The 25,037-nt window shown below is 40.1% G+C and overlaps 1 protein-coding gene across 1 annotated transcript in view; it reads left to right on the top strand.

Annotated features, from left to right (window-relative positions):
* The window catches only part of slc5a1 (solute carrier family 5 member 1), a 16,010-nt gene extending 12,133 nt beyond the window's left edge, over positions 1–3,877 (top strand). The window contains exons 11-15 of the mRNA XM_066658788.1: positions 1–6; positions 503–671; positions 1,094–1,309; positions 1,409–1,514; positions 3,352–3,877. The exon at positions 1–6 is cut by the window's left edge and continues 145 nt beyond it. Of these exons, the coding sequence (XP_066514885.1) occupies positions 1–6; positions 503–671; positions 1,094–1,309; positions 1,409–1,514; positions 3,352–3,566 (712 nt within the window). The 3' untranslated portion in view covers positions 3,567–3,877. The remainder of the gene's footprint in view (positions 7–502; positions 672–1,093; positions 1,310–1,408; positions 1,515–3,351) is intronic.
* Positions 3,878–25,037: the final 21,160 nt, after the last annotated feature.

The following is a 25,037-nucleotide window of genomic DNA, read 5'->3' on the forward strand; positions in this document are numbered from 1 at the left end:
CGGCAGGTCGGCCTTTAACTCTGACAGAACACATACACCAGTCAGCCAAAACATTAAAACCACCTGCTTGTTTCTACATTCTTTGTCCTTTCTCTCAGCTCCACTGACCATAAAGGAGCACTGTGTAGTTCTACAGTTACAGACTGTAGTCCAGCTGTTGCTCTGCATACTTAGTTAGCCCTCATTCCCCTTGTTCTTAAATGGTCAGGACCCTACAGAGCAGGTGTGATGTGGTGGTGGATCATTCTCAGCGCTGCAGTGACACTGACGTGGTGGTGTGTTAGTGTGTGTTGTGCTGGTGTAGAGTGGATCAGACACAGCAGTAACTGCTGGAGTTGAAGCCCTCAATGTCACTGCTGGACTGAGAACAGTCCACCGACCAAAAACATCCAGCCGACAGCGTCCTTTGGGCAGTGCTGTATACACATTGCAGCTTTACTTCTTTTAAACATATACACAAATCAATCCTAGCTCTAAGAACCCCTGTTATGTTTCTGTGCAGGCTCTTTATTTTGATTCTGATTGGCATCAGTATTGCCTGGATTCCCATCGTCCAGTCAGCTCAGAGCGGGCAGCTGTTTGACTACATTCAGTCGATTACTAGCTACCTGGCCCCGCCGATCGCTGCTGTGTTTGCTCTGGCCATCTTCTGTAAGAGAGTCAACGAGCAGGTAGATCTCCACCTTCTCACCAGCTCCTTGTATCATAGATTCTCCTCAAATCTCGGCCAGTGCCAGTAAAAAGCAGCACAAATCAGAACGGGTCGTTTTAACCCATGTATCCTGAATTCGGCAGCCCACAAAAATAGATTTGCTTTACAATGTGCATGTGTTGGTTGTCTCCAGATACACACATTATGTACAATATATGTCCTTTTTGAAACATTTAACATTTCATTTTAATACCAGTATTTGAATGGTCACTGTACATTTACATTCTCACATACAATATTCATCCATTCATAAATGAGTCAAAACATTCACACATCTACTCAAGACATTGGAAAACAAAACAAAAAAAAGGACAGTGATTTAGGGAAAAGTGGTTGACAGTGTTTCATGTGGCACTAACACTGACTTGCTTTGACCTACAGGGAGCGTTCTATGGGTTGCTGATTGGTTTGGCCATTGGCCTTTCCAGAATGATTGCAGAGTTTGTGTATGGGACAGGAAGCTGTGTCCAGCCGAGTGACTGTCCCTTCATCATCTGTGGAATTCACTACCTCTACTTTGGCCTCATTCTGTTCGGAGTCTCCTGTATCTTAGTGCTGGGCATTTCTCTGATGACCAAACCCATTGATGATATACACGTAAGGCACAGATTCACCAAACACACCCCAGTAACATTACTGCGAATCTGTGTCTGTTAGTGCTGAGCTGTTTATAACTGCTGCTGGTTCATCTTGCAGCTGCACAGACTTTGCTGGAGTCTGAGGAACAGTAAAGAAGAGAGAGTTGAACTAGAAGCTGACGACAAGATTGAAGACCATGATGACACATGCATGGAGGTGGAAGGTGAGTCTGTTTATTTTAACACAGTTATGAATCCCAGAGTTCCAATGTTCATTACAGTCACTTTTTCTCTATTCATTTGTTTTTACAAATCCACACATCAACTTCCTGGCTTCTTATTTTGAAATATCACAAGCTGTCCCATTCAGACAAGCCATGTTCAAACAAAGAGCGTGTGACACAAAATGGAGATGACAGCAAATAAAGAAAAACAACATGTTCAAATTTAAGCATACACTTTCTAATGGACTGCAGGGTAAGAATAATCTAAATTAAGGACTAGTCCACACTAACACAGGTAAATTAAGGACTAGTCCACACTAACACAGGTAAATTAAGATCTAGTCCACACTTACACAGGTAAATTAAGGTCTAGTCCACACTAACACAGGTAAATTAAGATCTAGCCCACACTAACACAGGTAAATTAAGGACTAGTCCACACTAACACAGGTAAATTAAGATCTAGTCCACACTAACACAGGTAAATTAAGGACTAGTCCACGATAACACAGGTAAATTAAGGTCTAGTCCACACTAACACAGGTAAATTAAGGACTAGTCCACGCTAACACAGGTAAATTAAGGACTAGTCCACGCTAACACAGATAAATTAAGGACTGGTCCACGCTAACACAGGTAAATTAAGGACTAGTCCACGCTAACACAGGTAAATTAAGGTCTACTCCACGCTAACACAGGTAAATTAAGGTCTAGTCCACGCTAACACAGGTAAATTAAGGTCTAGTCCATGCTAACAGAGGTAAATTAAGGTCTAGTCCACGCTAACACAGGTAAATTAAGATCTAGCCCACGCTAACACAGGTAAATTAAGGACTAGTCCACACTAACACAGGTAAATTAAGGACTAGTCCACACTAACACAGGTAAATTAAGATCTAGTCCACACTAACACAGGTAAATTAAGGTCTAGTCCACACTAACACAGGTAAATTAAGATCTAGCCCACACTAACACAGGTAAATTAAGGACTAGTCCACACTAACACAGGTAAATTATGGACTAGTCCACGCTAACACAGATAAATCAAGGACTAGTCCACGCTAACACAGGTAAATTAAGGACTAGTCCACGCTAACACAGGTAAATTAAGGTCTACTCCACACTAACACAGGTAAATTAAGGTCTAGTCCACGCTAACACAGGTAAATTAAGGTCTAGTCCACGCTAACACAGGTAAATTAAGGTCTAGTCCACGCTAACACAGGTAAATTAAGGTCTAGTCCACGCTAACACAGGTAAATTAAGGTCTAGTCCACGCTAACACAGGTAAATTAAGGTCTAGTCCATGATAACACAGGTAAATTAAGGTCTAGTCCACACTAACACAGGTAAATTAAGGACTAGTCCACACTAACACAGGTAAATTATGGACTAGTCCACGCTAACACAGATAAATCAAGGACTAGTCCACGCTAACACAGGTAAATTAAGGACTAGTCCACGCTAACACAGGTAAATTAAGGTCTACTCCACACTAACACAGGTAAATTAAGGTCTAGTCCACGCTAACACAGGTAAATTAAGGTCTAGTCCACGCTAACACAGGTAAATTAAGGTCTAGTCCACGCTAACACAGGTAAATTAAGGTCTAGTCCACGCTAACACAGGTAAATTAAGGTCTAGTCCACGCTAACACAGGTAAATTAAGGTCTAGTCCACACTAACACAGGTAAATTAAGGTCTAGTCCACGCTAACACAGGTAAATTAAGGACTAGTCCACACTAACACAGGTAAATTAAGGTCTAGTCCACGCTAACACAGGTAAATTAAGGTCTAGTCCACACTAACACAGGTAACCTTCTTTAACCCTTTCAGAGCCAGAGCCTGAGACCAGGTGCTGGAAGAAGGCCTACAACTGGTTCTGTGGCTTTGAAGAAAAGAAAGCGCCAAAACTCTCCAAAGAGGAAGAGGCGGAGCTAAAGAAGAAGCTGACAGACACGAGCGAGAGACCACTGTGGAGGAATGTGGTGAACGCCAATGCCATCATCCTCCTGGTCGTTTGTGTCTTCTTCCACGGCTTCTTTGGCTAGGGGGCGCCATGGAGCATGTACAAACATATTTACCTATAATTTAACTGAACCCATTACTGTAGAAAGGACTGTGTCCAGAGCTGATCGGTCTGAGCTGAGCGTGGGGGGCTGCTTGTGTCTTTTATGAGGTTTACATGTTCATTACCTCAGGGGTCTCATCCTTTGTTGATATTTTGCTGTGGACTTTTATGGCTTTTGCATGAAACAAAGCTTTGGGTGTGTGTCATGAGTCTGAAAGCACACTATCCGACAAAAACTCAGATCTTCAGATCTTTAGGCCATTTATACTCTTTTATTCCATTCATCACAAAACTTACAAAATGTAGACTGATATAATAATAATAATAATAATAATAATAATAATAATAATAATCATAATAATATATAGTTTGAAATAGACTATAGGTTGTTTGTATGTGTTTTTACTTTTCAAAGTGTTTTAAAGAATCTTAAACTGAAACTTAAATATCATCATAAATGCCTTTAAGTTTTTTGAATTTTCTAACTTATACAAACATAAAGAAGCTTTTCTGCCTGCTTTTAACTCCTGCATTTTTCTCATGGTAAGATGATTTTAGCACTTATAAATATATATATACAGAGAGACAGAGAGAGAGAGTCTGATCCACAATCAGTTCAAAGCTTTATTCACAAAATCAATAATCAGGTCGATGCATTTTTGAGGTTTATTTACAAACTGTAATTTGTTTTTTTTTTATTAAAAACAAAATATTAATGAATGTAAAATATATGTGAACCCTGTACTTGGACTTAATTTTTTTTTTAATTTTGTAATATATAATTTCATTAAAGTAAATATAATGTTTAATATGTTCAGGACAGGTTTGTACCCATTTTTTTCCTCTTCAAGTATATCTACACTTTACATACACACCACAGGAAGGCAGCAATTACACCCAGGTGGAGCAGCTGTGCCTGAGCCTAAGTTCACCATGCCCAATGCCAAATATGGAATAAAACAGTGCAAAGCTCGCCAGCAGTGGGCTGTGGAGCAGTGGAACTGTGTTCTATGAAGCGATGGAGCTCTGTTTCGCATCACTGGGATGAGTTAGGCCCCTCTACACTGATCCGGATATATCCCGTCCAGACGAATATGAAAACGGTGGCATTATCACGCCAGTCCAGCAGGGGGCCATAGCACCTCCAGTGCTGTTATCCACCTTTGGAGCAGGAATAGAACAACATCCTCATCTCGGTTCATGCTTTTCAACATTTGGAGTGTTCTCTGTTGTCTAAGAAATCAAAAAGAGAGAGAGAGAGAGAGAGAGAGAGAGAAACTAGCAAACTACCGGAACGAGTAAGTATTTTTTGATTACAATCGTGAATGTCACATTTATGTCAGAGACAGGCATGCTGTGTGATGTCAGCGTTTCCAAAAAATATTCATTTTCCTCGTCCACATGAGAAAAGTGAAACAGCATTTACAAAAAACTTCATTTTAGAGAGTCTTTAAAAAAAATTAAAACATAAACCTATATCCGTGTGGACGGAGACTTAGACGGGTGTTTGGGATCCAGCATCAGCACCTGACCCCTCTAATGATGTTGTGGTGGAATATAATCACATACAGACTCAGAAGAGAAATTAGATTAAGCCTGGGGTAAGCAAACGAGACGAAGGTAAGAGCTGATTGGATTTGAATATGGAGAGTTAGTAAGACTTTAAAGGAAGGAGAGCTCTAAAATTCCAGGAAGTGCTTGAGAATATGGGAATATGCTTGTGGCTGGAGAACACATCAAACTGCATGCAGACAGTGACCCAGGGTGTGGCTCTGACCCAGGACCCTGTGGCCCTGGGGCTGTGCATTTGTGACATATGGAGATGCAGGGATTACTAATAGACAAGCTGTGAAAGAATAAGAAAAAGAAGAAGAAGATTAAGTAGTAGAAGGTGGTATATTTGGAGATATAATAAAGAATGAATGGCCCTAAAACAGAGCCTTGAGGAACACCCTAATGCACTCTTCTGTTTTCCCTCTCTATTTACACTTATGCATTATTCCTGTAAAGCACAGAGTCATTTCCTTCTATTTTATAAAAGCCTTCCCTGTTTTCTGGAGAATGGAGGAACATGTGAGTTAAAGTTTACAGTCTGATTGTGTTCACACATTTGAAATCAAAGTCCAGATACTCCGCAGAGGTCACACTCACATTTTTAGGTCCTAATGAGTAACACATTGCTTCTGTTCAGCAGTGAACTTCCCCGAAACCGCACAAACAAAGCAATGATTCATTTATTGAGTTTGGAGAATGTAGAGCCTCGCCACAGACAGGGTTCAGCCTAAACTCGATGAATGAACACTGTTTACCTCTAAGTCACAATAAGAGCAATGTTTTTTGTTTATGAAAATAAAACTCTACAGGTTCAAAAAATTCACAATTAATTTTTTGTTCCATAAACCACAACTCGAATGAGTTGAAAGAGCTGTGGTGTAGTCCCCAAATTAACCACTTAATGAACCTCAGAGCGTGTCCTGCATGAGCACCATGTTTAAAAATGTATTTTACAGAATCTTGGATATATCCAGCGCACTAGGTGTCAGTATAACGTCTGTGTCATAACATGAAGAAGAACCAGTGAAGAAATGTGAGTGACTGAAAATATCCAAAGGTATCTGTGTGTGTGTGTGTGTGTGTGTGTGTGTGTGTGTGTGTATGTGAGAGAGAGTGAGTGAGTGAGTGAGTGGTGAGTGAGTGAGGCCTGTGATTCAGAATGAGCTCTGAACTCTGATTGGGATGAAGTTCTGACAGAAGATAAATGAATTATAATATTATAATAGAGGGGATATATAAGAGTCAAATATACAAAGCGGATTCCAAAAAAGTTGGGACACTAAACAAATTGTGAATAAAAACCAAATGCAATGATGGGGAGGTGCCAACATCTAATAATTTATTCAGAATAGAACACAAATCACAGATCAAAAGTTTAAACTAAGAGAATGTATCATTTTAAGGGAAAAAACGTTGTTTTTTTCATGGCGTCAACAAATCTCAAAAAAGTTGGGACAAGACCATTTTTTACCACTGTGTGGCATCCCCCCTTCTACTTACAACACTCAACAGACGTCTGGGGACAGAGGAGACCAGTTTCTCAAGTTTAGAAATAGGAACGCTCTCCCATTCATGTCTAATTCAGGCCTCTAACTGTTCAATCGTCTTGGGCCTTCTTTGTCACACCTTCCTCTTTATGATGAGCCAAATGTTCTCTACAGGTGAAAGATCTGGACTGCAGGCTGCCATTTCAGTCCCCAGATCCTTCTCCTACGTAGCCATGATGTTGTGATTGCTGCAGAATGTGGTCTGGCATTCTTGTTGAAAAATGCAGGGTCTTCCCTGAAAGAGATGACGTCTAGATGGGAGCATATGTTGTTCTAGAACCTGAACATAGTTCTCTGCATTAATGGTGCCTTTCCAGACATGCAAGCTGCCCATGCCACAAGCACTCATGCAACCCCATACCATCAGTGATGCAGGCTTCTGAACGGAGCATTGATAACAACTTGGGTTATCCTTGTCCTCTCTGGTCCGGATGACATGGCGTCCCAGTGTTCCATAAAGAACTTCAAATTGTGACTCATCTGACCACAGAACAGTCTTCCATTTTGCCACACTCCATTTTAAAAGACCCCTGGCCCAGTGCAAACGTCTGAGCTTGTGGAGCTTGCTTAGAAATGGCTTCCTCTTTGCACTGTAGAGTTTCAGCTGGCGACGGCGGATGGCACGGTGAATTGTGTTCACTGACAATTCTTTCTAGAAGTATTCCTGAGCCCATTCTGTTATTTCCTTGACAGTGGCATTCCTGTTTGAGGTGCAGTGACGTTTAAGGGCCCGGAGATCACGAGCATCCAGTAGAGTTTTACAGCCTTGACCCTTACGCACAGCAATTATTCCAGATTCTCTAAATCCTTTGATGATGTTATGCACGGTTGATGATGATAACTTAAAAGTCTTTGCTATTTTACACTGGGTAACACCATTCTGGTATCGCTGCACTATCTTTCTGCGCAACAATGGTGGAATTGGTGATCCTCTTACCATCTTGGCTTCAGAGAGACACTGACACTCTGAGAAGCTCTTTTTATACCCAATCATGTTGTCAATTGACCTAATTAGTGTTAATTTGTCTTCCAGCTGTTTGTTAAATGCTCAATTTCCTTTTTCCAGCCACTTATTGCTACTTGTCCCAACTTTTTTGGGATTTGTTGACACTGTGAAATTTTGAATCAACATATTTTTCCTTTAAAATGTTACATTTACTCAGATTAAACTTTTGATCTGTCATCTATGTTCTATTACATATAAAATATTGACATTTGCCATCTCCACATCATTGTATTCAGTTTTTATTCACAATTTGTTTAGTGTCCCAACTTTTTTGGAATCCGGTTTGTAGAAGAGTCAAGACCATGTTCTAATATGAACATATAAAACCTTATGAATAATCTGAATTATAGTTCATTTATGCTAATAATATATGATTGTGTAAAATAATATGAATCATATATATATATATATATATAGAGCATATATAGTATTAGGAGATTTTTAATAATCTTCTGATCACATACAGACTGTATACAGTGTGGTTCCTGATCTCAGTCATGTGAATTGTGTTGAAAGCTTGGGTTGACTGACCTCTTCTGTAATAACCTCTTCTGGAGCCTTAGTGTTTGTTTGGGTGAAAAATGTGACCTCCTCAGATCTTCTTCAAACCCACACTGTGTGTTAGGGTGGTCCTGACGAAGAGATCGGTTTGGTCATTTTTGCCCTACCACATCCCAAAGCTGAGTTATAGGGACATGTTGTGCTGCATAAAATATTTAACTGTAAATTTAATGATGGGATTCTTACTTCCAGTGAAGCTAGGTAAACACATGAGTAGAAGGGTGTGATCAGAAAAGCCTAGTCCCTCCAATATGTCCTACAATGCATCTGTATTTTGCTTTATTGGACATATAACAAGCTCATCAATTCAATTCCAATATACTCAATACCAATAAACCTATTGAGAGGAAATCCCAGTTACGTTAGTCCTCATATCTCAGCTTTGGGATGAGGTAGGCTGAAAATAATCACAGCCCTGTGTAAGTCAGGATGTGCTTAATCAACATCTTGAGTTTGGAAGAAATCTGAGACGGTCAAAAATATAGTCTAAAAAAACACAGTTTTTTTTGGGGGGGTGAAAAATGTGACCTCCTCAGATCTTCTTCAAACCCACACCGTGTGTCAGGGAGGTTCTGACAAAGAGAGTGATGTGGTCATTTTTGCCCTACCACATCCCAAAGCTGAGATATAGGGACATGTTTTGCTGCATAAATAATATATAACAGTAAATTTCATGATGGGATTCCTACTTCCAGTGAAGCTAGGTAAACACACGTGTAGAAGGGTGTGATCAGAAAAGCCTAGTCAGTCCAATATATCCTACATTGCATCTGTATTTTGCTTTATTGGACGTATAACAAGCTCATAAATTCAATTCCAATATACTCAATACCAATAAACCTATTGAGAGGAAATCCCAGTTACGTTAGTCCTCATATCTCAGCTTTGGGATGAGATAGGCTGAAAATAATCACACCCCTGTGTAAGTCAGGATGTGCTTAATCAATACCGTGAGTTTGGAAGAAATCTGAGACGGTCAAAAATTTAGTCTAAAAAAACACAAAGGGGTACCCCTTAGTTTTTTTTTTTTGGGTGAAAAATGTGACCTCCTCAGATCTTCTTCAAACCCACGTCGTGTGTCAGGGTGGTCCTGGCGAAGAGAGTGGTGTGGTCATTTTTGCCCTACCACATCCCAAAGCTGAGATATAGGGACATGTTTTGCTGCATAAATAATATATAACTGTAAATTTCATGATGGGATTCTTACTTCCAGTGAAGCTAGGTAAACACATGAGTAGAAGAGTGTGATCAGAAAAGCCTAGTCAGTCCAATATATCCTACATTGCATCTGTATTTTGCTTTATTGGACGTATAACAATCTCATAACTTCAATTCCAATATACTCAATACCAATAAACCTATTGAGAGGAAATCTCAGTTACGTTAGTCCTCATATCTCAGCTTTGGGATGAGGTAGGCTGAAAATAATCACACCCCTGTGTAAGTCAGGATGTGCTTAATCAACATCGTGAGTTTGGAAGAAATCTGAGACGGTCAAAAATTTAGTCTAAAAAAACACAGTTTTTTTTTTTGGGGTGAAAAATGTGACCTCCTCAGATCTTCTTCAAACCCACACCGTGTGTCAGGGTGGTCCTGGCGAAGAGAGTGGTGTGGTCATTTTTGCCCTACCACATCCCAAAGCTGAGATATAGGGACATGTTGTGCTGCATAAATAATATATAACTGTAAATTTCATGATGGGATTCCTACTTCCAGTAAAGCTAGGTAAACACACGTGTAGAAGGGTGTGATCAGAAAAGCCTAGTCAGTCCAATATATCCTACATTGCATCTGTATTTTGCTTTATTGGACGTATAACAAGCTCATAAATTCAATTCCAATATACTCAATACCAATAAACCTATTGAGAGGAAATCCCAGTTACGTTAGTCCTCATATCTCAGCTTTGGGATGAGATAGGCTGAAAATAATCACACCCCTGTGTAAGTCAGGATGTGCTTAATCAACACCGTGGGTTTAGAAGAAATCTGAGACGGTCAAAAATTTAGTCTAAAAAAACACAAAGGGGTACCCCTTAGGGCGGCACGGTGGTGCAGCAGGTAGTGTCGCAGTCACACAGCTCCAGGGACCTGGAGGTTGTGGGTTCGTTTCCCGCTCCAGGTGACTGTCTGTGAGGAGTTGGTGTGTTCTCCCCGTGTCCGCGTGGGTTTCCTCCGGGTGCTCCGGTTTCCTCCCACAGTCCATAAACACACGTTGCAGGTGGATTGGCGACTCGAAAGTGTCCGTAGGTGTGAATGTGTGTGTGCGTGTCTGTGTTGCCCTGTGAAGGACTGGCGTCCCCTCCAGGGTGTATTCCCGCCTTGCGCCCGATGATTCCAGGTAGGCTCTGGACCCCCCGCGACCCTAAATTGGATAAGCGGTTACAGATAATGGATGGATGGGGTACCCCTTAGTTTTTTTTTTTTTTGGGTGAAAAATGTGACCTCCTCAGATCTTCTTCAAACCCACGCCATGTGTCAGGGTGGTCCTGGAGAAGTGAGTGGTGTGGTCATTTTTGCCCTACCACATCCCAAAGCTGAGATATAGGGACATGTTGTGCTGCATAAATAATATATAACTGTAAATTTCATGATGGGATTCCTACTTCCAGTGAAGCTAGGTAAACACACGTGTAGAAGGGTGTGATCAGAAAAGCCTAGTCCCTCCAATATATCCTACATTGCATCTGTATTTTGCTTTATTGGACGTATAACAAGCTCATAAATTCAATTCCAATATACTCAATACCAATAAACCTATTGAGAGGAAATCCCAGTTACGTTAGTCCTCATATCTCAGCTTTGGGATGAGATAGGCTGAAAATAATCACACCCCTGTGTAAGTCAGGATGTGCTTAATCAACATCGTAAGTTTGGAAGAAATCTGAGACGGTCAAAAATTTAGTCTAAAAAAACAAAGGGGTACCCCTTAGTTTTTTTTGGGGGGGGGTGAAAAATGTGACCTCCTCAGATCTTCTTCAAACCCACGCCGTGTGTCAGGGAGATCTTGACAAAGAGAGTGGTGTGGTCATTTTTGCCCTACCACATCCCAAAGCTGAGATATAGAGACATGTTGAGCTGCATAAAATGTATAACTGTAAATTTCATGATGGGATTCTTACTTCCAGTGAAGCTAGGTAAACACATGAGTAGAAGGGTGTGATCAGAAAAGCCTAGTCAGTCCAATATGTTCTGCAATGCATCTGTATTTTGCTTTATTGGACGTGTAACAAGCTCATAAATTCAATTCCAATATACTCAATATCAATAAACCTATTGAGAGGAAATCCCAGTTACGTTGGTCCTCATATCTCAGCTTTGGGATGAGATAGGCTGAAAATAATCACACCCCTGTGTAAGTCAGGATGTGCTTAATCAATACCGTGAGTTTGGAAAAAATCTGAGACGGTCAAAAATTTATTCTAAAAAAACACAAAGTTTTTTTTTTTTGGGTGAAAAATGTGACCTCCTCAGATCTTCTTCAAACCCACGCCGTGTGTCAGGGTGGTCCTGGCGAAGAGAGTGGTGTGGTCATTTTTGCCCTACCACATCCCAAAGCTGAGATATAGGGACATGTTGTGCTGCATAAATAATATATAACTGTAAATTTCATGATGGGATTCCTACTTCCAGTGAAGCTAGGTAAACACACGTGTAGAAGGGTGTGATCAGAAAAGCCTAGTCCCTCCAATATATCCTACATTGCATCTGTATTTTGCTTTATTGGACGTATAACAAGCTCATAAATTCAATTCCAATATACTCAATACCAATAAACCTATTGAGAGGAAATCCCAGTTACGTTAGTTCTCATATCTCAGCTTTGGGATGAGATAGGCTGAAAATAATCACACCCCTGTGTAAGTCAGGATGTGCTTAATCAATACAGTGAGTTTGGAAGAAATCTGAGACGGTCAAAAATTTTGTCTAAAAAAACACTCAGGGGTACCCCTTAGTTTTTTTTTTTTTGGGTGAAAAATGTGACCTCCTCAGATCTTCTTCAAACCCACGCCGTGTGTCAGGGAGATCTTGACAAAGAGAGTGGTGTGGTCATTTTTGCCCTACCACATCCCAAAGCTGAGATATAGAGACATGTTGAGCTGCATAAAATGTATAACTGTAAATTTCATGATGGGATTCTTACTTCCAGTGAAGCTAGGTAAACACATGAGTAGAAGGGTGTGATCAGAAAAGCCTAGTCAGTCCAATATGTTCTACAATGCATCTGTATTTTGCTTTATTGGACGTGTAACAAGCTCATAAATTCAATTCCAATATACTCAATATCAATAAACCTATTGAGAGGAAATCCCAGTTACGTTAGTCCTCATATCTCAGCTTTGGGATGAGATAGGCTGAAAATAATCACACCCCTGTGTAAGTCAGGATGTGCTTAATTAATACCGTGAGTTTGGAAAAAATCTGAGACGGTCAAAAATTTATTCTAAAAAAACACAGTTTTTTTTTTTTGGGTGAAAAATGTGACCTCCTCAGATCTTCTTCAAACCCACGCCGTGTGTCAGGGAGATCTTGACAAAGAGAGTGGTGTGGTCATTTTTGCCCTACCACATCCCAAAGCTGAGATATAGAGACATGTTGAGCTGCATAAAATGTATAACTGTAAATTTCATGATGGGATTCTTACTTCCAGTGAAGCTAGGTAAACACATGAGTAGAAGGGTGTGATCAGAAAAGCCTAGTCAGTCCAATATGTTCTACAATGCATCTGTATTTTGCTTTATTGGACGTGTATTAAGCTCATAAATTCAATTCCAATATACTCAATATCAATAAACCTATTGAGAGGAAATCCCAGTTACGTTAGTCCTCATATCTCAGCTTTGGGATGAGATAGGCTGAAAATAATCACACCCCTGTGTAAGTCAGGATGTGCTTAATCAATACCGTGAGTTTGGAAAAAATCTGAGACGGTCAAAAATTTATTCTAAAAAAACACAGTTTTTTTTTTTTGGGTGAAAAATGTGACCTCCTCAGATCTTCTTCAAACCCACGCCGTGTGTCAGGGAGATCTTGACAAAGAGAGTGGTGTGGTCATTTTTGCCCTACCACATCCCAAAGCTGAGATATAGAGACATGTTGAGCTGCATAAAATGTATAACTGTAAATTTCATGATGGGATTCTTACTTCCAGTGAAGCTAGGTAAACACATGAGTAGAAGGGTGTGATCAGAAAAGCCTAGTCAGTCCAATATGTTCTACAATGCATCTGTATTTTGCTTTATTGGACGTGTAACAAGCTCATAAATTCAATTCCAATATACTCAATATCAATAAACCTATTGAGAGGAAATCCCAGTTACGTTGGTCCTCATATCTCAGCTTTGGGATGAGATAGGCTGAAAATAATCACACCCCTGTGTAAGTCAGGATGTGCTTAATCAACACCGTGGGTTTAGAAGAAATCTGAGACGGTCAAAAATTTAGTCTAAAAAAACACAAAGGGGTACCCCTTAGGGCGGCACGGTGGTGCAGCAGGTAGTGTCGCAGTCACACAGCTCCAGGGACCTGGAGGTTGTGGGTTCGTTTCCCGCTCCAGGTGACTGTCTGTGAGGAGTTGGTGTGTTCTCCCCGTGTCCGCGTGGGTTTCCTCCGGGTGCTCCGGTTTCCTCCCACAGTCCATAAACACACGTTGCAGGTGGATTGGCGACTCGAAAGTGTCCGTAGGTGTGAATGTGTGTGTGCGTGTCTGTGTTGCCCTGTGAAGGACTGGCGTCCCCTCCAGGGTGTATTCCCGCCTTGCGCCCGATGATTCCAGGTAGGCTCTGGACCCCCCGCGACCCTAAATTGGATAAGCGGTTACAGATAATGGATGGATGGGGTACCCCTTAGTTTTTTTTTTTTTTGGGTGAAAAATGTGACCTCCTCAGATCTTCTTCAAACCCACGCCATGTGTCAGGGTGGTCCTGGCGAAGTGAGTGGTGTGGTCATTTTTGCCCTACCACATCCCAAAGCTGAGATATAGGGACATGTTGTGCTGCATAAATAATATATAACTGTAAATTTCATGATGGGATTCCTACTTCCAGTGAAGCTAGGTAAACACACGTGTAGAAGGGTGTGATCAGAAAAGCCTAGTCCCTCCAATATATCCTACATTGCATCTGTATTTTGCTTTATTGGACGTATAACAAGCTCATAAATTCAATTCCAATATACTCAATACCAATAAACCTATTGAGAGGAAATCCCAGTTACGTTAGTCCTCATATCTCAGCTTTGGGATGAGATAGGCTGAAAATAATCACACCCCTGTGTAAGTCAGGATGTGCTTAATCAACATCGTAAGTTTGGAAGAAATCTGAGACGGTCAAAAATTTAGTCTAAAAAAACAAAGGGGTACCCCTTAGTTTTTTTTGGGGGGGGGTGAAAAATGTGACCTCCTCAGATCTTCTTCAAACCCACGCCGTGTGTCAGGGAGATCTTGACAAAGAGAGTGGTGTGGTCATTTTTGCCCTACCACATCCCAAAGCTGAGATATAGAGACATGTTGAGCTGCATAAAATGTATAACTGTAAATTTCATGATGGGATTCTTACTTCCAGTGAAGCTAGGTAAACACATGAGTAGAAGGGTGTGATCAGAAAAGCCTAGTCAGTCCAATATGTTCTGCAATGCATCTGTATTTTGCTTTATTGGACGTGTAACAAGCTCATAAATTCAATTCCAATATACTCAATATCAATAAACCTATTGAGAGGAAATCCCAGTTACGTTGGTCCTCATATCTCAGCTTTGGGATGAGATAGGCTGAAAATAATCACACCCCTGTGTAAGTCAGGATGTGCTTAATCAATACCGTGAGTTTGGAAAAAATCTGAGACGGTCAAAAATTTATTCTAAAAAAACACAAAGTTTTTTTTTTTGGGTGAAAAATGTGACCTCCTCAGATCTTCTTCAAACCCACGCCGTGTGTCAGGGTGGTCCTGGCGAAGAGAGTGGTGTGGTCATTTTTGCCCTACCACATCCCAAAGCTGAGATATAGGGACATGTTGTGCTGCATAAATAATATATAACTGTAAATTTCATGATGGGATTCCTACTTCCAGTGAAGCTAGGTAAACACACGTGTAGAAGGGTGTGATCAGAAAAGCCTAGTCCCTCCAATATATCCTACATTGCATCTGTATTTTGCTTTATTGGACGTATAACAAGCTCATAAATTCAATTCCAATATACTCAATACCAATAAACCTATTGAGAGGAAATCCCAGTTACGTTAGTTCTCATATCTCAGCTTTGGGATGAGATAGGCTGAAAATAATCACACCCCTGTGTAAGTCAGGATGTGCTTAATCAATACAGTGAGTTTGGAAGAAATCTGAGACGGTCAAAAATTTTGTCTAAAAAAACACTCAGGGGTACCCCTTAGTTTTTTTTTTTTTGGGTGAAAAATGTGACCTCCTCAGATCTTCTTCAAACCCACGCCGTGTGTCAGGGAGATCTTGACAAAGAGAGTGGTGTGGTCATTTTTGCCCTACCACATCCCAAAGCTGAGATATAGAGACATGTTGAGCTGCATAAAATGTATAACTGTAAATTTCATGATGGGATTCTTACTTCCAGTGAAGCTAGGTAAACACATGAGTAGAAGGGTGTGATCAGAAAAGCCTAGTCAGTCCAATATGTTCTACAATGCATCTGTATTTTGCTTTATTGGACGTGTAACAAGCTCATAAATTCAATTCCAATATACTCAATATCAATAAACCTATTGAGAGGAAATCCCAGTTACGTTAGTCCTCATATCTCAGCTTTGGGATGAGATAGGCTGAAAATAATCACACCCCTGTGTAAGTCAGGATGTGCTTAATTAATACCGTGAGTTTGGAAAAAATCTGAGACGGTCAAAAATTTATTCTAAAAAAACACAGTTTTTTTTTTTTGGGTGAAAAATGTGACCTCCTCAGATCTTCTTCAAACCCACGCCGTGTGTCAGGGAGATCTTGACAAAGAGAGTGGTGTGGTCATTTTTGCCCTACCACATCCCAAAGCTGAGATATAGAGACATGTTGAGCTGCATAAAATGTATAACTGTAAATTTCATGATGGGATTCTTACTTCCAGTGAAGCTAGGTAAACACATGAGTAGAAGGGTGTGATCAGAAAAGCCTAGTCAGTCCAATATGTTCTACAATGCATCTGTATTTTGCTTTATTGGACGTGTATTAAGCTCATAAATTCAATTCCAATATACTCAATATCAATAAACCTATTGAGAGGAAATCCCAGTTACGTTAGTCCTCATATCTCAGCTTTGGGATGAGATAGGCTGAAAATAATCACACCCCTGTGTAAGTCAGGATGTGCTTAATCAATACCGTGAGTTTGGAAAAAATCTGAGACGGTCAAAAATTTATTCTAAAAAAACACAGTTTTTTTTTTTTGGGTGAAAAATGTGACCTCCTCAGATCTTCTTCAAACCCACGCCGTGTGTCAGGGAGATCTTGACAAAGAGAGTGGTGTGGTCATTTTTGCCCTACCACATCCCAAAGCTGAGATATAGAGACATGTTGAGCTGCATAAAATGTATAACTGTAAATTTCATGATGGGATTCTTACTTCCAGTGAAGCTAGGTAAACACATGAGTAGAAGGGTGTGATCAGAAAAGCCTAGTCAGTCCAATATGTTCTACAATGCATCTGTATTTTGCTTTATTGGACGTGTAACAAGCTCATAAATTCAATTCCAATATACTCAATATCAATAAACCTATTGAGAGGAAATCCCAGTTACGTTGGTCCTCATATCTCAGCTTTGGGATGAGATAGGCTGAAAATAATCACACCCCTGTGTAAGTCAGGATGTGCTTAATCAATACCGTGAGTTTGGAAAAAATCTGAGACGGTCAAAAATTTATTCTAAAAAAACACAAAGTTTTTTTTTTTGGGTGAAAAATGTGACCTCCTCAGATCTTCTTCAAACCCACGCCGTGTGTCAGGGTGGTCCTGGCGAAGAGAGTGGTGTGGTCATTTTTGCCCTACCACATCCCAAAGCTGAGATATAGGGACATGTTGTGCTGCATAAATAATATATAACTGTAAATTTCATGATGGGATTCCTACTTCCAGTGAAGCTAGGTAAACACACGTGTAGAAGGGTGTGATCAGAAAAGCCTAGTCAGTCCAATATATCCTACATTGCATCTGTATTTTGCTTTATTGGACGTATAACAAGCTCATAAATTCAATTCCAATATACTCAATTCCAATAAACCTATTGAGAGGAAATCCCAGTTACGTTAGTTCTCATATCTCAGCTTTGGGATGAGATAGGCTGAAAATAATCACACCCCTGTGTAAGTCAGGATGTGCTTAATCAATACAGTGAGTTTGGAAGAAATCTGAGACGGTCAAAAATTTTGTCTAAAAAAACACACAGGGGTACCCCTTAGTTTTTTTTTTTTTGGGTGAAAAATGTGACCTCCTCAGATCTTCTTCAAACCCACCCCGTGTGTCAGGGAGATCTTGACAAAGAGAGTGGTGTGGTCATTTTTGCCCTACCACATCCCAAAGCTGAGATATAGAGACATGTTGAGCTGCATAAAATGTATAACTGTAAATTTCATGATGGGATTCTTACTTCCAGTGAAGCTAGGTAAACACATGAGTAGAAGGGTGTGATCAGAAAAGCCTAGTCAGTCCAATATGTTCTACAATGCATCTGTATTTTGCTTTATTGGACGTGTAACAAGCTCATAAATTCAATTCCAATATACTCAATATCAATAAACCTATTGAGAGGAAATCCCAGTTACGTTAGTCCTCATATCTCAGCTTTGGGATGAGATAGGCTGAAAATAATCACACCCCTGTGTAAGTCAGGATGTGCTTAATCAATACAGTGAGTTTGGAAGAAATCTGAGACGGTCAAAAATTTTGTCTAAAAAAACACACAGGGGTACCCCTTAGTTTTTTTTTTTTGGGTGAAAAATGTGACCTCCTCAGATCTTCTTCAAACCCACGCCGTGTGTCAGGGAGATCTTGACAAAGAGAGTGGTGTGGTCATTTTTGCCCTACCACATCCCAAAGCTGAGATATAGAGACATGTTGAGCTGCATAAAATGTATAACTGTAAATTTCATGATGGGATTCTTACTTCCAGTGAAGCTAGGTAAACACATGAGTAGAAGGGTGTGATCAGAAAAGCCTAGTCAGTCCAATATGTTCTACAATGCATCTGTATTTTGCTTTATTGGACGTGTATTAAGCTCATAAATTCAATTCCAATATACTCAATATCAATAAACCTATTGAGAGGAAATCCCAGTTACGTTAGTCCTCATATCTCAGCTTTGGGATGAGATAGGCTGAAAATAATCACACCCCTGTGTAAGTCAGGATGTGCTTAATCAATACCGTGAGTTTGGAAAAAATCTGAGACGGTCAAAAATTTATTCTAAAAAAACACAGTTTTTTTTTTTTGGGTGAAAAATGTGACCTCCTCAGATCTTCTTCAAACCCACGCCGTGTGTCAGGGAGATCTTGACAAAGAGAGTGGTGTGGTCATTTTTGCCCTACCACATCCCAAAGCTGAGATATAGAGACATGTTGAGCTGCATAAAATGTATAACTGTAAATTTCATGATGGGATTCTTACTTCCAGTGAAGCTAGGTAAACACATGAGTAGAAGGGTGTGATCAGAAAAGCCTAGTCAGTCCAATATGTTCTACAATGCATCTGTATTTTGCTTTATTGGACGTGTAACAAGCTCATAAATTCAATTCCAATATACTCAATATCAATAAACCTATTGAGAGGAAATCCCAGTTACGTTGGTCCTCATATCTCAGCTTTGGGATGAGATAGGCTGAAAATAATCACACCCCTGTGTAAGTCAGGATGTGCTTAATCAACACCGTGGGTTTAGAAGAAATCTGAGACGGTCAAAAATTTAGTCTAAAAAAACACACAGGGGTACCCCTTAGTTTTTTTTTTTTGGGTGAAAAATGTGACCTCCTCAGATCTTCTTCAAACCCACGCCGTGTGTCAGGGAGATCTTGACAAAGAGAGTGGTGTGGTCATTTTTGCCCTACCACATCCCAAAGCTGAGATATAGAGACATGTTGAGCTGCATAAAATGTATAACTGTAAATTTCATGATGGGATTCTTACTTCCAGTGAAGCTAGGTAAACACATGAGTAGAAGGGTGTGATCAGAAAAGCCTAGTCAGTCCAATATGTTCTACAATGCATCTGTATTTTGCTTTATTGGACGTGTATTAAGCTCATAAATTCAATTCCAATATACTCAATATCAATAAACCTATTGAGAGGAAATCCCAGTTACGTTAGTCCTCATATCTCAGCTTTGGGATGAGATAGGCTGAAAATAATCACACCCCTGTGTAAGTCAGGATGTGCTTAATCAATACCGTGAGTTTGGAAAAAATCTGAGACGGTCAAAAATTTATTCTAAAAAAACACAGTTTTTTTTTTTTGGGTGAAAAATGTGACCTCCTCAGATCTTCTTCAAACCCACGCCGTGTGTCAGGGAGATCTTGACAAAGAGAGTGGTGTGGTCATTTTTGCCCTACCACATCCCAAAGCTGAGATATAGAGACATGTTGAGCTGCATAAAATGTATAACTGTAAATTTCATGATGGGATTCTTACTTCCAGTGAAGCTAGGTAAACACATGAGTAGAAGGGTGTGATCAGAAAAGCCTAGTCAGTCCAATATGTTCTACAATGCATCTGTATTTTGCTTTATTGGACGTGTAACAAGCTCATAAATTCAATTCCAATATACTCAATATCAATAAACCTATTGAGAGGAAATCCCAGTTACGTTGGTCCTCATATCTCAGCTTTGGGATGAGATAGGCTGAAAATAATCACACCCCTGTGTAAGTCAGGATGTGCTTAATCAACACCGTGGGTTTAGAAGAAATCTGAGACGGTCAAAAATTTAGTCTAAAAAAACACAAAGGGGTACCCCTTAGGGCGGCACGGTGGTGCAGCAGGTAGTGTCGCAGTCACACAGCTCCAGGGACCTGGAGGTTGTGGGTTCGTTTCCCGCTCCAGGTGACTGTCTGTGAGGAGTTGGTGTGTTGTCCGCGTGGGTTTCCTCCGGGTGCTCCGGTTTCCTCCCACAGTCCATAAACACACGTTGCAGGTGGATTGGCGACTCGAAAGTGTCCGTAGGTGTGAATGTGTGTGTGCGTGTCTGTGTTGCCCTGTGAAGGACTGGCGTCCCCTCCAGGGTGTATTCCCGCCTTGCGCCCGATGATTCCAGGTAGGCTCTGGACCCCCCGCGACCCTAAATTGGATAAGCGGTTACAGATAATGGATGGATGGGGTACCCCTTAGTTTTTTTTTTTTTTGGGTGAAAAATGTGACCTCCTCAGATCTTCTTCAAACCCACGCCATGTGTCAGGGTGGTCCTGGCGAAGTGAGTGGTGTGGTCATTTTTGCCCTACCACATCCCAAAGCTGAGATATAGGGACATGTTGTGCTGCATAAATAATATATAACTGTAAATTTCATGATGGGATTCCTACTTCCAGTGAAGCTAGGTAAACACACGTGTAGAAGGGTGTGATCAGAAAAGCCTAGTCCCTCCAATATATCCTACATTGCATCTGTATTTTGCTTTATTGGACGTATAACAAGCTCATAAATTCAATTCCAATATACTCAATACCAATAAACCTATTGAGAGGAAATCCCAGTTACGTTAGTCCTCATATCTCAGCTTTGGGATGAGATAGGCTGAAAATAATCACACCCCTGTGTAAGTCAGGATGTGCTTAATCAACATCGTAAGTTTGGAAGAAATCTGAGACGGTCAAAAATTTAGTCTAAAAAAACAAAGGGGTACCCCTTAGTTTTTTTTGGGGGGGGGTGAAAAATGTGACCTCCTCAGATCTTCTTCAAACCCACGCCGTGTGTCAGGGAGATCTTGACAAAGAGAGTGGTGTGGTCATTTTTGCCCTACCACATCCCAAAGCTGAGATATAGAGACATGTTGAGCTGCATAAAATGTATAACTGTAAATTTCATGATGGGATTCTTACTTCCAGTGAAGCTAGGTAAACACATGAGTAGAAGGGTGTGATCAGAAAAGCCTAGTCAGTCCAATATGTTCTGCAATGCATCTGTATTTTGCTTTATTGGACGTGTAACAAGCTCATAAATTCAATTCCAATATACTCAATATCAATAAACCTATTGAGAGGAAATCCCAGTTACGTTGGTCCTCATATCTCAGCTTTGGGATGAGATAGGCTGAAAATAATCACACCCCTGTGTAAGTCAGGATGTGCTTAATCAATACCGTGAGTTTGGAAAAAATCTGAGACGGTCAAAAATTTATTCTAAAAAAACACAAAGTTTTTTTTTTTGGGTGAAAAATGTGACCTCCTCAGATCTTCTTCAAACCCACGCCGTGTGTCAGGGTGGTCCTGGCGAAGAGAGTGGTGTGGTCATTTTTGCCCTACCACATCCCAAAGCTGAGATATAGGGACATGTTGTGCTGCATAAATAATATATAACTGTAAATTTCATGATGGGATTCCTACTTCCAGTGAAGCTAGGTAAACACACGTGTAGAAGGGTGTGATCAGAAAAGCCTAGTCCCTCCAATATATCCTACATTGCATCTGTATTTTGCTTTATTGGACGTATAACAAGCTCATAAATTCAATTCCAATATACTCAATACCAATAAACCTATTGAGAGGAAATCCCAGTTACGTTAGTTCTCATATCTCAGCTTTGGGATGAGATAGGCTGAAAATAATCACACCCCTGTGTAAGTCAGGATGTGCTTAATCAATACAGTGAGTTTGGAAGAAATCTGAGACGGTCAAAAATTTTGTCTAAAAAAACACTCAGGGGTACCCCTTAGTTTTTTTTTTTTTGGGTGAAAAATGTGACCTCCTCAGATCTTCTTCAAACCCACGCCGTGTGTCAGGGAGATCTTGACAAAGAGAGTGGTGTGGTCATTTTTGCCCTACCACATCCCAAAGCTGAGATATAGAGACATGTTGAGCTGCATAAAATGTATAACTGTAAATTTCATGATGGGATTCTTACTTCCAGTGAAGCTAGGTAAACACATGAGTAGAAGGGTGTGATCAGAAAATCCTAGTCAGTCCAATATGTTCTACAATGCATCTGTATTTTGCTTTATTGGACGTGTAACAAGCTCATAAATTCAATTCCAATATACTCAATATCAATAAACCTATTGAGAGGAAATCCCAGTTACGTTAGTCCTCATATCTCAGCTTTGGGATGAGATAGGCTGAAAATAATCACACCCCTGTGTAAGTCAGGATGTGCTTAATTAATACCGTGAGTTTGGAAAAAATCTGAGACGGTCAAAAATTTATTCTAAAAAAACACAGTTTTTTTTTTTTGGGTGAAAAATGTGACCTCCTCAGATCTTCTTCAAACCCACGCCGTGTGTCAGGGAGATCTTGACAAAGAGAGTGGTGTGGTCATTTTTGCCCTACCACATCCCAAAGCTGAGATATAGAGACATGTTGAGCTGCATAAAATGTATAACTGTAAATTTCATGATGGGATTCTTACTTCCAGTGAAGCTAGGTAAACACATGAGTAGAAGGGTGTGATCAGAAAAGCCTAGTCAGTCCAATATGTTCTACAATGCATCTGTATTTTGCTTTATTGGACGTGTATTAAGCTCATAAATTCAATTCCAATATACTCAATATCAATAAACCTATTGAGAGGAAATCCCAGTTACGTTAGTCCTCATATCTCAGCTTTGGGATGAGATAGGCTGAAAATAATCACACCCCTGTGTAAGTCAGGATGTGCTTAATCAATACCGTGAGTTTGGAAAAAATCTGAGACGGTCAAAAATTTATTCTAAAAAAACACAGTTTTTTTTTTTTGGGTGAAAAATGTGACCTCCTCAGATCTTCTTCAAACCCACGCCGTGTGTCAGGGAGATCTTGACAAAGAGAGTGGTGTGGTCATTTTTGCCCTACCACATCCCAAAGCTGAGATATAGAGACATGTTGAGCTGCATAAAATGTATAACTGTAAATTTCATGATGGGATTCTTACTTCCAGTGAAGCTAGGTAAACACATGAGTAGAAGGGTGTGATCAGAAAAGCCTAGTCAGTCCAATATGTTCTACAATGCATCTGTATTTTGCTTTATTGGACGTGTAACAAGCTCATAAATTCAATTCCAATATACTCAATATCAATAAACCTATTGAGAGGAAATCCCAGTTACGTTGGTCCTCATATCTCAGCTTTGGGATGAGATAGGCTGAAAATAATCACACCCCTGTGTAAGTCAGGATGTGCTTAATCAATACCGTGAGTTTGGAAAAAATCTGAGACGGTCAAAAATTTATTCTAAAAAAACACAAAGTTTTTTTTTTTGGGTGAAAAATGTGACCTCCTCAGATCTTCTTCAAACCCACGCCGTGTGTCAGGGTGGTCCTGGCGAAGAGAGTGGTGTGGTCATTTTTGCCCTACCACATCCCAAAGCTGAGATATAGGGACATGTTGTGCTGCATAAATAATATATAACTGTAAATTTCATGATGGGATTCCTACTTCCAGTGAAGCTAGGTAAACACACGTGTAGAAGGGTGTGATCAGAAAAGCCTAGTCAGTCCAATATATCCTACATTGCATCTGTATTTTGCTTTATTGGACGTATAACAAGCTCATAAATTCAATTCCAATATACTCAATTCCAATAAACCTATTGAGAGGAAATCCCAGTTACGTTAGTTCTCATATCTCAGCTTTGGGATGAGATAGGCTGAAAATAATCACACCCCTGTGTAAGTCAGGATGTGCTTAATCAATACAGTGAGTTTGGAAGAAATCTGAGACGGTCAAAAATTTTGTCTAAAAAAACACACAGGGGTACCCCTTAGTTTTTTTTTTTTTGGGTGAAAAATGTGACCTCCTCAGATCTTCTTCAAACCCACCCCGTGTGTCAGGGAGATCTTGACAAAGAGAGTGGTGTGGTCATTTTTGCCCTACCACATCCCAAAGCTGAGATATAGAGACATGTTGAGCTGCATAAAATGTATAACTGTAAATTTCATGATGGGATTCTTACTTCCAGTGAAGCTAGGTAAACACATGAGTAGAAGGGTGTGATCAGAAAAGCCTAGTCAGTCCAATATGTTCTACAATGCATCTGTATTTTGCTTTATTGGACGTGTAACAAGCTCATAAATTCAATTCCAATATACTCAATATCAATAAACCTATTGAGAGGAAATCCCAGTTACGTTAGTCCTCATATCTCAGCTTTGGGATGAGATAGGCTGAAAATAATCACACCCCTGTGTAAGTCAGGATGTGCTTAATCAATACAGTGAGTTTGGAAGAAATCTGAGACGGTCAAAAATTTTGTCTAAAAAAACACACAGGGGTACCCCTTAGTTTTTTTTTTTTGGGTGAAAAATGTGACCTCCTCAGATCTTCTTCAAACCCACGCCGTGTGTCAGGGAGATCTTGACAAAGAGAGTGGTGTGGTCATTTTTGCCCTACCACATCCCAAAGCTGAGATATAGAGACATGTTGAGCTGCATAAAATGTATAACTGTAAATTTCATGATGGGATTCTTACTTCCAGTGAAGCTAGGTAAACACATGAGTAGAAGGGTGTGATCAGAAAAGCCTAGTCAGTCCAATATGTTCTACAATGCATCTGTATTTTGCTTTATTGGACGTGTAACAAGCTCATAAATTCAATTCCAATATACTCAATATCAATAAACCTATTGAGAGGAAATCCCAGTTACGTTAGTCCTCA

The sequence above is a fragment of the Hoplias malabaricus genome, unplaced genomic scaffold (genome assembly GCF_029633855.1).
Source record: "Hoplias malabaricus isolate fHopMal1 unplaced genomic scaffold, fHopMal1.hap1 scaffold_64, whole genome shotgun sequence".
Lineage (NCBI taxonomy): Eukaryota > Metazoa > Chordata > Actinopteri > Characiformes > Erythrinidae > Hoplias > Hoplias malabaricus.